The 13,268-nt window shown below is 43.6% G+C and overlaps 1 protein-coding gene across 1 annotated transcript; it reads left to right on the forward strand.

Moving 5' to 3' along the window:
* Positions 1–2,461: 2,461 nt before the first annotated feature.
* On the forward strand, positions 2,462–10,998 carry LOC310991874 (uncharacterized protein; the record flags this gene model as incomplete). Its single annotated transcript, XM_083979805.1, has 5 exons — positions 2,462–2,487; positions 2,770–2,871; positions 4,181–4,307; positions 5,443–5,675; positions 10,987–10,998. Exons 1-5 carry the CDS (start codon positions 2,470–2,472, stop codon positions 10,996–10,998), a joined length of 492 nt encoding a protein of 163 aa, XP_083835931.1. The 5' UTR covers positions 2,462–2,469.
* Between the last annotated feature and the right edge of the window lie 2,270 nt (positions 10,999–13,268).

Here is a 13,268-nt window from a genome sequence, read left to right on the forward strand (position 1 = left end):
CCCCTAAAAGCAGCACATCAGTGCAGCTGCTTTCAAAGAGTTAATTCTCACTAACAAGAGTTAAAAGCTCCTTAAAGTCATTCAGAAGGCTAACCCAGGACCAGAAACCAGAAACCAGGACCAGGACCAGGACCAGGACCAGGACCAGGACCAGGACCAGAAACCAGAAACCAGAAACCAGGACCAGGACCAGGACCAGGACCAGGATGTGGCGGTGGACTTGGCGCAGTGTGATGTGTGTGTCTGTGGTCTGTGGTCTGGCTCTGGACTCCAACACCATCCGGTCGTCCAGAGAGTCGACGGCTCAGAGCTCAGAACAGCTGGTAAGAGAACCAACATCTGGACCAGAACCACATCTGGACCAGAACCAGAACTAGTAGAACCAGAACTAGTAGAACCAGAACCAGAGGGGAGAAGAGAGAGAGTCTCTGTCCACCACTTTCCCATGATCCATTGCGTCACACGGAAGTGGGTTTTAGTAGCATTCTAGCGAGCGGCTAACTGGTAGCGTTAGCGGCTAACTGGTAGCGTTAGCCACCGGTGTAGGTACCAAATGTGGGGGCTCTGGGCTGCCAAAACCGTTTTGACTAAATCTGATGTTTGTTAAGTCTATAAAACAAATTACCAAACAAACACCACCACTTCTGTGTGCACATTACTGTAATTAGTCATGGTTATCGTAGTTGTTAGCTTTGCTGCTGCTGACAGCTAACAGCAGCAGCTAAGCTAACATCAGGACGTCAGCTGATAAAACCCTCCCGTTGTTGGACACGAAATGAAACTACTCCAGTTAGCTCAGTCATGTTGGAACTAGGATATCTGCTGGGAAATTTTTTTTTTTCATGGACCGTTTATTGAGTTAGGAAGCAGAAGTAAGTGATATATTTGTGTTAATATAAGTCTTAAATAGTTATATCTTCCGACAGCAATCACTATAGAGTGTTTGGTCTGAAACACGGGTCTGTCAGTCCCTCTGCTCTGCTCTGAGCCGAGGAGAAAACTTTTCTCGTATCCTACAGTTTTTATCCAATGAGGAGAGAGAACGGCATGCAGGGCTGTGTGTGCAGCCAAGGGACGCCGTGAATGTGGTGACGTAGGGACGAGGACTAGTATGGTGCATTCAACTCATGTTTTTCCGACCTGTGAAGTCGTACCAGTTCGATCTGGTACGAGTTCACGGGTCAGAAGTTACGAGTGACTTTCACAGGTAAAACAGGTCGGAAAAACACGAGTGGGTTGCCTGGAACGCTACAAAGTCGTAAGTTGTGACTTGAAGCTGTAATTTACGGTTTCAAAAGCCTGCCTGGAACGCAGCATTAGCCAAAAACGACCGGATCGCTTACTTCTGCTTTAAGACACTGCTAACGGCTAACGGTTAGCCCAGCTAACGTTAATCTAAAATGTAATGAATGGAGTGTCATGGCGACACCCAGCGTCGTTCTCCGGAAAGTGGTGGATAAAAGGCCGTGTTCCCGGTTTACTGTTCCGTCCACAAGTAACCGTGCCCGTGGTCTTGTGGTCCAGGTTGAACCGGGGTCCGCGGTTGGGTTTCAGTGGTTGCGTGTGGATGTGACGACCGCGATAGGCCGAAACACTTCCTGCTTCTGGAACGTTAAAAATCGCAGAGAGGTCAGCAGAGGTTCCGTTTTGATTGGTTATCCACCTTTTTCCAAATGTCAAAAACGTAAGCCTGTTTTGCCGGTTTTGAATTTTATGTTTAGGCTACGTTTCCATGGTTTCGGTAGTCTCGGTAAATGCATGGATTTTTTTTTTTTCCCCCAATGAAAAACCGGTAAAAGGCATGGATCATCACAGCAGCTTTTAACAGTGGATATTATCACACAGACTGACATCCGTGTTAAAAGCCAGCGTTAATAGATCCATGCGTTTACCGCAACTATGACAACGACTGAAAATCATGGAAACGTAAACGTACAATTCCACCAAAACCAGCAAAACCGGCTTTGACCATAGATCGCGTTCGGAAACTTGTGGATAATCACCTTCCCATTTTACCTCACATCGCCACCTACTGCTGTGGCGGATGTATTACACGTACATTGCATCACTTGGTGGCGGATTTTACAGAGTATTTTTATTACATCACTCGTGTGGACGCAGAATTTTATTTAACAAAACTTTGGTTTCAAAAATACCCGTGTTCGTGTGGACAAGGCCAAAGATCAATATCTATATATATAAATATATATATATTTATCTTTAATGAGCTCACTTAATCTAAATGACTTTTGTTTAGTTATAAAAGGGACAACGAGAGTCTCATGTTAATGTGGATGAATCTACGTTACCACTTGTTAATGGTCCATTTTAGATAAATATATTGTTTTATCGTCTTTATAGTTATTTTGTTATTATTATTTAGTGGTCGACGCGTTCAGCATTTCCTAGTTTCAATTTCCCGGACGCTGCCCGGTGAGTCATGAGAATAACGCCGCCGAATCTCCGTTTATGGTGGGAACTACGACGGTATGTGATCGTCTTCCAACCTCTGACTTTAATTCTTGATCAATGAAAAGATTATTGGCAAATGTTTTCACTTCCGTCCGTCTTGCGCCGGTCCAAGAATTTCACCGTGCACGCTGAGGCTCATGGGAAATGTAGTGAAAACACTTCACTTTCCAAAACTCCTTGTTGTCCCTTTAAATAGAGGTTTCTGGCTTTTATTCTGATAATGACACACACTGAGACACCCTCTGACCTGTGTGTGTGTGTGTAGGAAGTATAATGACTCCCCTGTCCTTCCATCAGGATCGTTCCCAGGTGGAGCAGGCGTCACGGCGACGACAGACGGACACGAACTCCAACTCCAGACGACGAGCGGAGTGTTCGACCCCGGAGTGCTCCTCAGCTGTTAGTCTCTCTCTCTCTCTCTCTGTCTGTTTGATGTAGTCTAATGCTCTCTCTCTCTCTAACAGCTTTATTGACATGAACAGAAATGTGTTGTTACCCAAGCAGAACTAAATATTTAAGCAGTATCACTCCAGTCCGTGGTCTATGCTCATTCTACCACGGCTAAGGGGCGTTGTTCCCCCTTAGAGTGCTATAATGAGCATATACCACGGACTGGAGTGATATGTTGCTTTTATAAAACGGTTACCAATAATGACAATATGAAAGAGGGATACACAATCAATTTCATGTAGTTTTATTCAACCAGAAATACATATTATCCAATAAAAAACTAGTCCCATCTCTCCAGATGTTAGCTCCAAGTAGCTCTGCATCTGGTCTCAGTCCCCTCTACCGTTGTTAACCCTCTGGAGGTGAAAGTTCACCTTAAAGGGACAACGAGGAGTTTCTATTTGGTTCTAAAAAAGTCTCATATTAATGTGGATGAATCTCCGTTACCACTTGTTAATGGTCCATTTTAGATAAATCTATGGTTTTGTCTCTATGGTTATTTTGTTATTATTAGTGGTGGTGGAAATGCTGGTTGAGCCGACCAGCGTTTTTTACTTTCGGTTTCGTGGCGAGTCATGAGAATAACGCCGCCGAATCTCCGTTTATGGTGGGAACTACGACGGTATGTGATCGTCTTCCAACCTCTGACTTTAATTCTTGATGAATGAAAACATGAGTCTGTCTTGCACCGGTCAAAGAATTTCACGGTGCGGAGGCTCATAAATGTAGTGTGAAAACACTTCGCTTTAACAAAACTCCTCGTTTTCCCTTTAAACATGTGAATTCAACTACTTTAGTCCATTTTTTAACATCGTAAAAACATCAACTGTCTTTTGCGCCATGGATACATGACAACAACTTCCATTCATACCAGTGATAGGCTACGTGCCTGACGCGGAGTGATAGCCTACGCTGTGATAAGGCTTTAGAATAGTAGCCACGGTTAATAACCAATCAGATTGCCGGACTTCATCTTTCCGTTTTATAATTACATTACAATATTACAATTTTAGTACAGTAAAACTTTAGTGCAGTAGCCTACTCTCTCTCTCAAATTCAAATTCAAATGGCTTTATTGGCATGATTGTACATAGTATTGTCAAAGCAAGCGTTTATAGCAATTGTTGCTATAACCTGGCTCAAAGCATCTCTTCTTGTTTTACAAGATAAATGTTTTTTGTGCATTGTCCCTGTTTTAAATAAATAAATTCATTAATTCATTCATTTAGGCTACTCTCTAATGCTCTCTGTCTCTCAGAAGGGCAGGTGCAGTAACCGGGCTCAGAGGAGGCCGTCCCCCCAGGACAGGCAGGTGGACAGACAGGTGGACAGACAGGTGGACAGACAGGTGGACAGAGACTCCGACATCTTCAACAGGACCAAAGGTGAGTGTCTTCAAGTCGCCTACAGAGTCCCAGAATGCACTGCAGCTGGGGGCCTGGGGTGTTACATAGACTGTAAAAAGAATGGACGTAGCGTCCGTGACGTCCCCCATTGGTTTTGGGGAGTCGTTTTTGTGACTCCAATATGGCGGCCTGAACAGCGCCATGTTGGATTTACCGGCCGAGAACCCGCCCACTGGCCTCGAAGCAGCTGTCCACGGAGCTGCTCGGACCTGTCACTCAACGTTTCCGCACCCTAATTGGCCAGAGTTTTAACCTAATAACAGTAAAACAGTAGAGTTAAACCCCCTCAGAGTGTGTGTGGGGGTAGAAACTATCGGTTGAGACTAAAAAACGTTCTGACACCAGGCTTTTAACATGTTTATTGAGGATGTAAAGTGGGTGATTTTAACATGGGGGTCTATGGAGAATGCTGCTTTCTGACACCAGCCCCCAGAGGAAGAAGAGGGGATTGCAGTTTGTTGAACGAGGAAGTGAGCTTCACGGTAACACTTTACAATGAGGGTCCCTTAATTAACGTTAGTTAGTACATTATTAAGCATTAATATATAAACTAATGTGTTAATTAATGCTGAGTAATGCATACATAATGATAACTAATTACATTATTCAACTTTTAAATGTATTACTTTGAGTAGTAAACATGAATTAACTGCTTACTAATAGGCTACATTAATGAATGTGTAATCCTAAGGAATACATAATAATGATTGTTAATATATTAATTAATGCTTAACAATGTACCTACTAACGTTAATTAAGGGACCCTTACGGTGCGTTCACACCGGAGTAAAATATTCGCCTCGCTCTACTCGCTCGAGTTTGCCCGCTGGAATATTTGTTTTTACTCGCGGCATTCGCGCAATTATTTCGCTCGAGTTCACAGGCGAATTTTGCGTTTTCGCTTCATTCGCGCCGCCGGCACAAATTTGCGTCCATTCGCGTCTGTACATTGATTTTGTATGTAATCTGGTCGCGCAAAAAATTCGCCTCGCGCCCGGTGTGAACACGCCGTTATTGTAAAGTGTTACCGACTTCACTTCTCAGACCGACAACTGCCCCCTTGGGGTGTTATCATTAATAACTGTGTGTGTGTGTGTGTGTGTGTGTGTGTCAGGAGTGGAGATGTCGGTGTGTGTGCGCTCCGGGGACTGCGCCGTGGGCCTGTGCTGCTCCCGCTACCTGACGGGGCGGCGGTGCCAGCGAATCCCGGCGGAGGGCGAGGCGTGTCTGCTGCAGCGCGGCTCCACCAAGCGCCGCCGCCACAACCTCGGCCGCTGCGCCTGCGCCGCCGGCCTCGGCTGCTCCGCCCTCGACCTCGAGGCAGGAAAACACCACAAGGGGCAGGGCGTGTGTGTGCCCCGCCCCCCCCCCCCAGCAGCAGCAGCAGAGGAAAACAAGGCATTCTGGGAAGAAGAGGAGGACGGCGGAGGAGGAGGAGGAGGAGCAGAGCTGCTGACACTGGACTTAGAGCGCTGGAAAAGAGAGTAACAACACCACCATAAGGGTTTTGCGCCCCTAGTGGCAGGATATGGGTATTGCAAAAGCACCCAGAAAACCCATTCACTCCAATGTATGTGTGTTGCCCACTTGCTTGTAAATGGATGAAAACGGCCGTGTTTTTGTTTTTAGATGTCTTGGTCATATCAAATTATACTTATATGTTTATTACAAAATGTAGATTGACATTAATATGATACACATTAATGTAGATCAGTGGTTCCCAACCTTTTTCTTAAGGGACCCATATTTTTACCATTGAAAACTTTTTACCATTTTTTTTTTTTTTAACCATTGAAAACTTTGGTAAAAACATAATAGTGTTTTTAAAAGTACAAGTTCTGAAGAATATGTTGTAATTTTACATAGATTTCTTCTCATTGTTCCGTTGCTGTTTTCCAAATTCATTGTGACTGATATTGCCCTGCTGTATATTATGTATTTAATGTTTTAAAACTCTTGATATTCAATCATCTATTGATATAGGCCTATCGGAGATGATGAGCTTTCAGGACATTCTTCACTTTGACCTCACAGTGAAGTCAGATCTGGGGTTATAGTCATTTATTTATTTGTTCATCTATTTAAATACACGAATAAATGTTTAATGTGGCCCTTGAATTTAGTTGATTTTGTCACATATATGAATTAAATGCTTAGACTACTCATTTATTTAACATTTTAATTACATTAAAATTATTAAACCCCTTAAAATCAAGAGGGCTTCGCGACCTCCCCTGGATCTTTGGCGCCACCCAGGTTGGGAACCATTGATGTAGACAACTGTTGTTTTTTTTACTGGCCTATGTGTTAATATTCATCTGTAAAGGATCCTCAATGATGCTATTAACGTGGGTGATCTATAAATGTCCTTAAATTATTGAAAACACCACACTTGATCATTCACCAACAATGCAGAGATGTCAGTTCTTTTGCAAAACCCACATTCCTCCACCAGGAGGCGCTTCCATTGGACCAATGCTGTCCTTACTCTCTTTTCCAGTGACTCTAACTGGACTGACCCCTCGCTTCCTGTTAGACAATGTGTTTTTCAAAATAAAAGTTAGTGTGTTGTATTAATTAATATGAAGGTGTGAGTGTGTCCTTTCTCACACACACACACACACACACACACACACACACACACACACACACACACACACACACACACACACACACACACACACACACACACACACACACACACACACACGATGACATCACGTCTGCCAGTAAACCTGGAACTCTGTTAGCGCTTTTATTACGACTTCACTACCTCAAATTAGGTCTGTGGTTAACAAAAGCTTTAAAGGGATAGTGCAACATTTTGTCAAATTGGCCCCATTACCATAATCCCTATAGTCATAGCAGTAGGTTCGTTACCTTTAATTGTCGGTGCAAGCTATTTTTTAGAACGGCGGAGCAGAGCCGTGAGCTGCTCAGAGCTACGCTACGGAGGCTCATTATGGGATTTCTTGGTTTCCCTCATCATCAAACTCATCAAATACACAATCCAACAACTCCACAACGCTCTGGTGGACAAGTTGTGAGCTGCACATTCACCACGCTATGAGATAATAACACAACGTTACCACACAGAGTTGTTTTAGAGGGCGGAATTTGTTTTTATCTTTCTGCTGTGTATTTGGTCATAGCAGGGAAATTGAGGAACAGATAGATGGTATCTTACACTTGATTCACACACTCTCAGGTGTTCTCTATCATCATGTGAAGTTTTATGCTTGTAGCCCCTGTACTTGTCAAGCATTACCTGTTTTAATTTGGGTATATGCCTTTTAGGCCGGATTTTCCAGAAAACCCAGTATTTAATACAATGATATATCATGCACAATAGTGGACTTTGCTAACACATAGGGTAAAATATGATGAGGAAGGACTGTATTGTGTTTAGATAACATCCTGTAAGGGATATCAGTAGTATTTTGTAGCCAGAGGAGGTAAAACACAACTTTGGGTATACTTCAGCCACTTTGGAGTCTCCAAATGGCCAAATTTGGTGCTAATTGGAAAAGTCATTGTAGAGTCAATGTACTTTGTGCTGCAGTCCTGAAATTTTACATGGGAAGAGAGGACAACTTACTGAACAAGTTCCCCATTCATCATGTTACGGCCCAGCCACATCCTGAAGATGTTTTACATTCCATCTAGGCGGAATTCTTTTATTAATTTATTTTTATTTAGGTTTTTCAGGTGTTCTCTATCATCAGGTAAAGTTTCATGCTTATAGCCACCGTACTAGTGGAGCAATACCTGTTTTAATTCAGGTATATGCTTTTTAAGCGGCGTTTTCAGAGAGTTTCAGGTTTAGTTGTAGGACATAAAACAGGTCAGTAAATCCCCTACTGGTGAATGTTGAAGCTTTGACGTGTGGTCAAGTTGCTCCATACGACTACAAACCCTGTGGGGACATTAAACATCATCAAAAACTCATGAAAACTCACCATCTGGACATTTTATCATAATTCAGTCCCTCCAGGATTTCGCGGGCTTTTTTTGTGATTGTTGCGGCCTAAAATGCCTGATTTTGCGGCCACATTTTGAAAAAATTGCGGTGCATGTTGCGATGTTTTAGGCGCTTTTGTTGCGATTCAATTGCGGGAGACAGCGAAAGTTGCAAAAAAAAAGTTGCAGTTTTGTTCTAAATAATTAAAAATCAAAGAAAAATTGAAAATTTTGAATAATGTGAGGTCCTGTTATACCAGCAATTTCCCACTTGTTAAGAAAGGCACAGGGAAATTACATAGAGTTGAAAGTTGTTTTACTTTTAATTAAAATGTCTGTTTAAAAATCGTGGTAAAAGAACTGTTTTAAAATGCCGTTAAAACAGTCCAGTCTTTGAATAAAAAGGGGAGGGTGGCTACTCAAGTCCAGGGCCTTAGGATGGGGGAAGGGGCACCTGGCCCCCGGCTGCTCCGCTCCGGCCCTGCAGTGGCGCACTCACTGGATTCCCCCTCGGCGAGTGCTGCGGGGGGGGGCACAGCCTCGGGTGGTCAACCAGGACAACTCACACACTCAACACGTTCAACTCAGCTTGTGTTCCTTTATCACTTTGTGCACGTTGTATCAAGTTTCTTGCCGTCAGCCCAGCCACGCCGTTCCTCCGTGGACTCACTTTCAACCACCGCTCCGAGCGTCCAGACTCTCTGCTGTGTAACTCGCGGAAAGCACCGACAATTGGTCCAATTTGCGGAAAAGTTGCGGTGATTGTACAAAATTGCAAGATCGCAAAAATTCGCGGGGATTGACTGAATTTGCGTTAATTGTTGCGATCGCAACATCGCGAATTCCTGGAGGGACTGATAATTTAGATTTTGCTGGGTTTTTTTTGGCTTTTGCCAAATATACTGAATAAAACAGCCCATAACTTTAAATCTACTGTTCTACTTGGTACCACTAGTTAGAGAACATGTTCAGCTTCAATCCTGCTGTCATGTGTGTTTGTGTTTTTATGTAAAATACCTGAGAACAAAGAGTTTGACTGGAGCAAAGCCGCTCTGCAACAGGAAGGGGTCTCAGTCCCGCCCGGTGGAGCAGTAGTTGTGTTATTGTTGTTCTGTAGCGCCCCCCCATGGTAGTTTTATGAATAGAACAACAATATTTACCTTCCACGAGCCCTTTGACCCAGAAATGTTAATTATCAGAAGAGCAACGCGCACAAACAGCTCATATCTCATAAAAGACGCTGCATTATATCTCTATTTCTAGAAAACAAGCAGGGATTTTGATGAAAACTGGCCACTGTTTATCTTGGGATGTCTCAGGAATGGAGGGATGTAGAAATAAACGGGTTGTCCCCATTGGAAGCAGAAAGTTCCACCTTCCAAACGAGCCATAGTGTGTGTCCATAGCTGTAATATAGAATACACTACGGCTCTACAAACATCGTCAACACTAACTTTGTGTAAACGTTCCAGTGTTATAAAGGCTGAGTGATGTGGAAAGACCTCAGGCTTTTAAAATACACAACACAGGGACACAAAGGACACAAAGGTGGAGACGACCATAGAAACACAATGTCTCAATGTGTTGTTGTCATGGTAACGTACTGTATGTCCCTCCCTCCCCTTCTTGATTCTGATTGGTCAGTGTGGGGAAAAGTGACATCGATGAGCGCCGCGCTGTTCTAAGAGATGAACAGATTTCAACTCAAAGCGCCGATGGAAACGGCCCCTAATTCACTACAATGAGAGAAAAACGACTTTGTTATATCGAGATAAGACAGGAGAGAGAAAGAGAAAGAGGAGAGAGAGAAAGAGAGGGAGAGAAAGAGGAGATGGAGGGGAGAGAGAGAAAGAGGAGATAGAGGGAGAGAGAAAGAGAGGAGAGAGAGAAAGAGGAGAGAGAAAGAGGAGATAGAGGGGGAGAGGAGAGGGAGGAAGAGAAAGAGGAGATAGAGAAAGAAAGAGAGAAAGAGGAGATAGAGAGAAAGAGATAGAGGGAGAGAGAAAGAGAGGAGAGAAAGAGGAGATACAGGGAGGAAGAGAAAGAGGAGAGAGAGAAAGAGAGGAAAGAGAGAAAGAGGAGAGAGAAAGAGGAGATGGAGGGAGGAAGAGAAGGAGGAGAGAGAGAAAGAGGAGATAGAGGGAGAGAGGAGAGAGAGAGGAGAGGGAGGAAGAGAGAGGGAGAGAGAAAGAGGAGAGAGAAAGAGAAAGAGGAGAGAGAGAAAGAGAGAGAGAAAGAGAGGAGAGAGAAAGAGAAAGAGGAGAAAGAGAGGAGAGAGAGAAAGAGGAGAGAGAAAGAGAGGGAGAGAAAGAGGAGATGGAGGGAGGAAGAGAGAGAGGAGAGAGAGAAAGAGGAGATAGAGGGAGAGAGGAGAGAGAGGAGAAGGAGGAAGAGAGAGGGAGAGAGAAAGAAGAGATAGAGGGAGGATGAGAGAGGGAGAGAGAAAGAGGAGATAGAGGGAGAGAGAAAAGAGAGAGGGGAGAGAAAGGAGAGAGAGAAAGAGGAGATAGAGGGAGGAAGAGAAAGAGGAGATAGAGAGAGAGAGAAAGAGGAGATAGAGGGAGAGAGAGGAGAGAGAGAAAGAGGAAGAGAAAGGAGAGAATGAATGAGGGGAGGAGAGATAGAGGAGGAGAGAGAGAGAGACTCTGAATCTGACCTGAGATCAGTGTTTAATGTGTGACGTTGTCGCCCCCTGCAGGTCAGACAGTGACATCACGTCATTAGAAACTTCTCTGTTGCTTTTGATGAAGTTGCTTTCTGAATGTGTGTGTGTGTGTGTGTGTGTTGAGCCCTGGGGGCCACCGTAGTTCTGACTCACCTCTGCTCCATCGTCACTGTAGTAAACACTGGACTCATGAATTGAATGAATGAATGAATGAATGAATGAAGGCCACATCTCTTCAACATTTGGACACGGAAACAAACTTTGTTCCATTTCGATTTCTCTTTAAATTAAATGATGTGCCAGTGCCACCATTTGAATCATGTTGTTTTAGTTTCACTTAGGCTCCGTTACTTTAGTTTATAAACCTCCCAAAGTGTCTCAACCTGCTGAGCAGCGTTCGCTTTATTAAAGGGATAGTTCAACATTCTGTCAAATTGGCCCATTGGCACCAGAGTTGTTTTAGAGGTAAATTCATGCAAAACCGCTGATGCACGTTGCCTTCAGGGACAGTTTTTCATCAAACAGTCTCTGTATTTCCCTCTAAAACAACTCTGTGTGGTAACGTTGTGTTATTATCTCATAGCGTGGTGAATGTGCAGCTCACAACTTGTCCACCAGAGCGTTGTGGAGTTGTTGGATTGTGTATTTGATGAGGGAAACCAAGAAATCCCATAATGAGCCTCCGTAGCGTAGCTCTGAGCAGCTCACGGCTCTGCTCCGCCGTTCTAAAAATAGCTTGCACCGACAATTAAAGGGACAACGAGGAGTTTCTATTTGGTTATAAAAAGTCTCATATTAATGTGGATGAATCTCCGTTACCACTTGTTAATGGTCCATTTTAGATAAATCTATGGTTTTGTCTCTATGGTTATTTTGTTATTATTAGTGGTGGTGGAAATGCTGGGCGAGCCGACCAGCGTTTCTTTACTTTCGGTTTCGTGGCGAGTCATGAGAATAACGCCGCAGAATCTCCGTTTATGGTGGGAACTACGACGGTATGTAATCGTCTTCCAACCTCTGACTTTAATTCTTGATGAATGAAAACATGAGTCTGTCTTGCACCGGTCAAAGAATTTCACGGTGCGGAGGCTCATAAATGTAGTGTGAAAACACTTCACTTTAACAAAACTCCTCGTTGTCCCTTTAAAGGTAACAAACCTATTGCTATGAATATAGGGATTATGGCAATGGGAACAATTTGGCAAAATGTTGAACTATCCCTTTAAAGTCGCATCAGCTCCACCTCAGCTGTCAGAAGCAGATCGTTTATGCGTCACATTTGAGTTGAGTTGTTGCAGCAGCAGCTTTCAGGATCTTCTGGTCCTTCGGTCCAGTTTCTCTCCTCGGGTGCAGCAGCAGCAGCAGCAGCAGCAGCAGCAGCAGCAGCAGCAGCAGCGAGGATTCTCCTGCAGGTGGCGCCGCCGTTCCCCCCCGTTCAACCAGGGAGCGACTCCGTCCTGTTCCCGTGGTAACGAGTTGGACTGAAGCTGTGTAACAGAATCGGCCGATCCTTTATTTATGTGCTGCTGCCTTGACATAGACCTACACCACTACACCTCTCTGTGTTAATCCACCTGTTTGTATGCCTTTGAGTGTAATGATAGTAAAAAAAATAATATGTTAACTAAACAAACTGAGGTGTCATTTCATGCAAATGAGCCTATGACATCATGTTTTACAGAAATAAGTGATAAAATGTGGTGATGAGTTGGAATAACGGCGACTAAAAAGGGTGAAATTTGTTCGCTACATGTTTTTATATCCAGCAGAACCGACCCGGAGAGAAACCATGTGAAGATGACAGAAGGGTTAAAGGTCCAGTGCGTGATAATTAAGAAGTTTTAGTGTTAAAATCTGAATTTACTCCCCATGAATGTATTTGTACAAGTGTATAATCACTATAAAATAAAACGTGTTTGGTTTTCGTAGCTTTATAATTCTTCTTCAAGGGTCTGGCTTTAGAGAGTCTTGCACCGCCATGTTTGTACAGCAGCCCGAAGGGGAAAATCCAGCCAATCAGAAGGAGGAGGAAACAAGCAGAGTGAGTTGGAGTGAATTTTTGAGTTATAAACCTGAAAGCTTGTGAATCTGAACGCTAGATGTCACGGTTTCACCCTTTATTTTTTTTAAACACACTGGACCTTTAAATAAAAAGCAAATAAGCGGCTCTTCAAACAGCAGCTCTGCCTCTGCAACACAGGAACCAACGCTTTTATTTTGAAATCACTCAGAATCATTTAACGACTCAGAAAACGAACAAAAAAAATAAAAATAAAAGCGTCTTTTCTTCTTGTCTGAACGACGACAACACGCTG

The sequence above is a fragment of the Trachurus trachurus genome (genome assembly GCF_905171665.1).
Source record: "Trachurus trachurus genome assembly, chromosome: 9".
Classification (NCBI taxonomy): domain Eukaryota; kingdom Metazoa; phylum Chordata; class Actinopteri; order Carangiformes; family Carangidae; genus Trachurus; species Trachurus trachurus.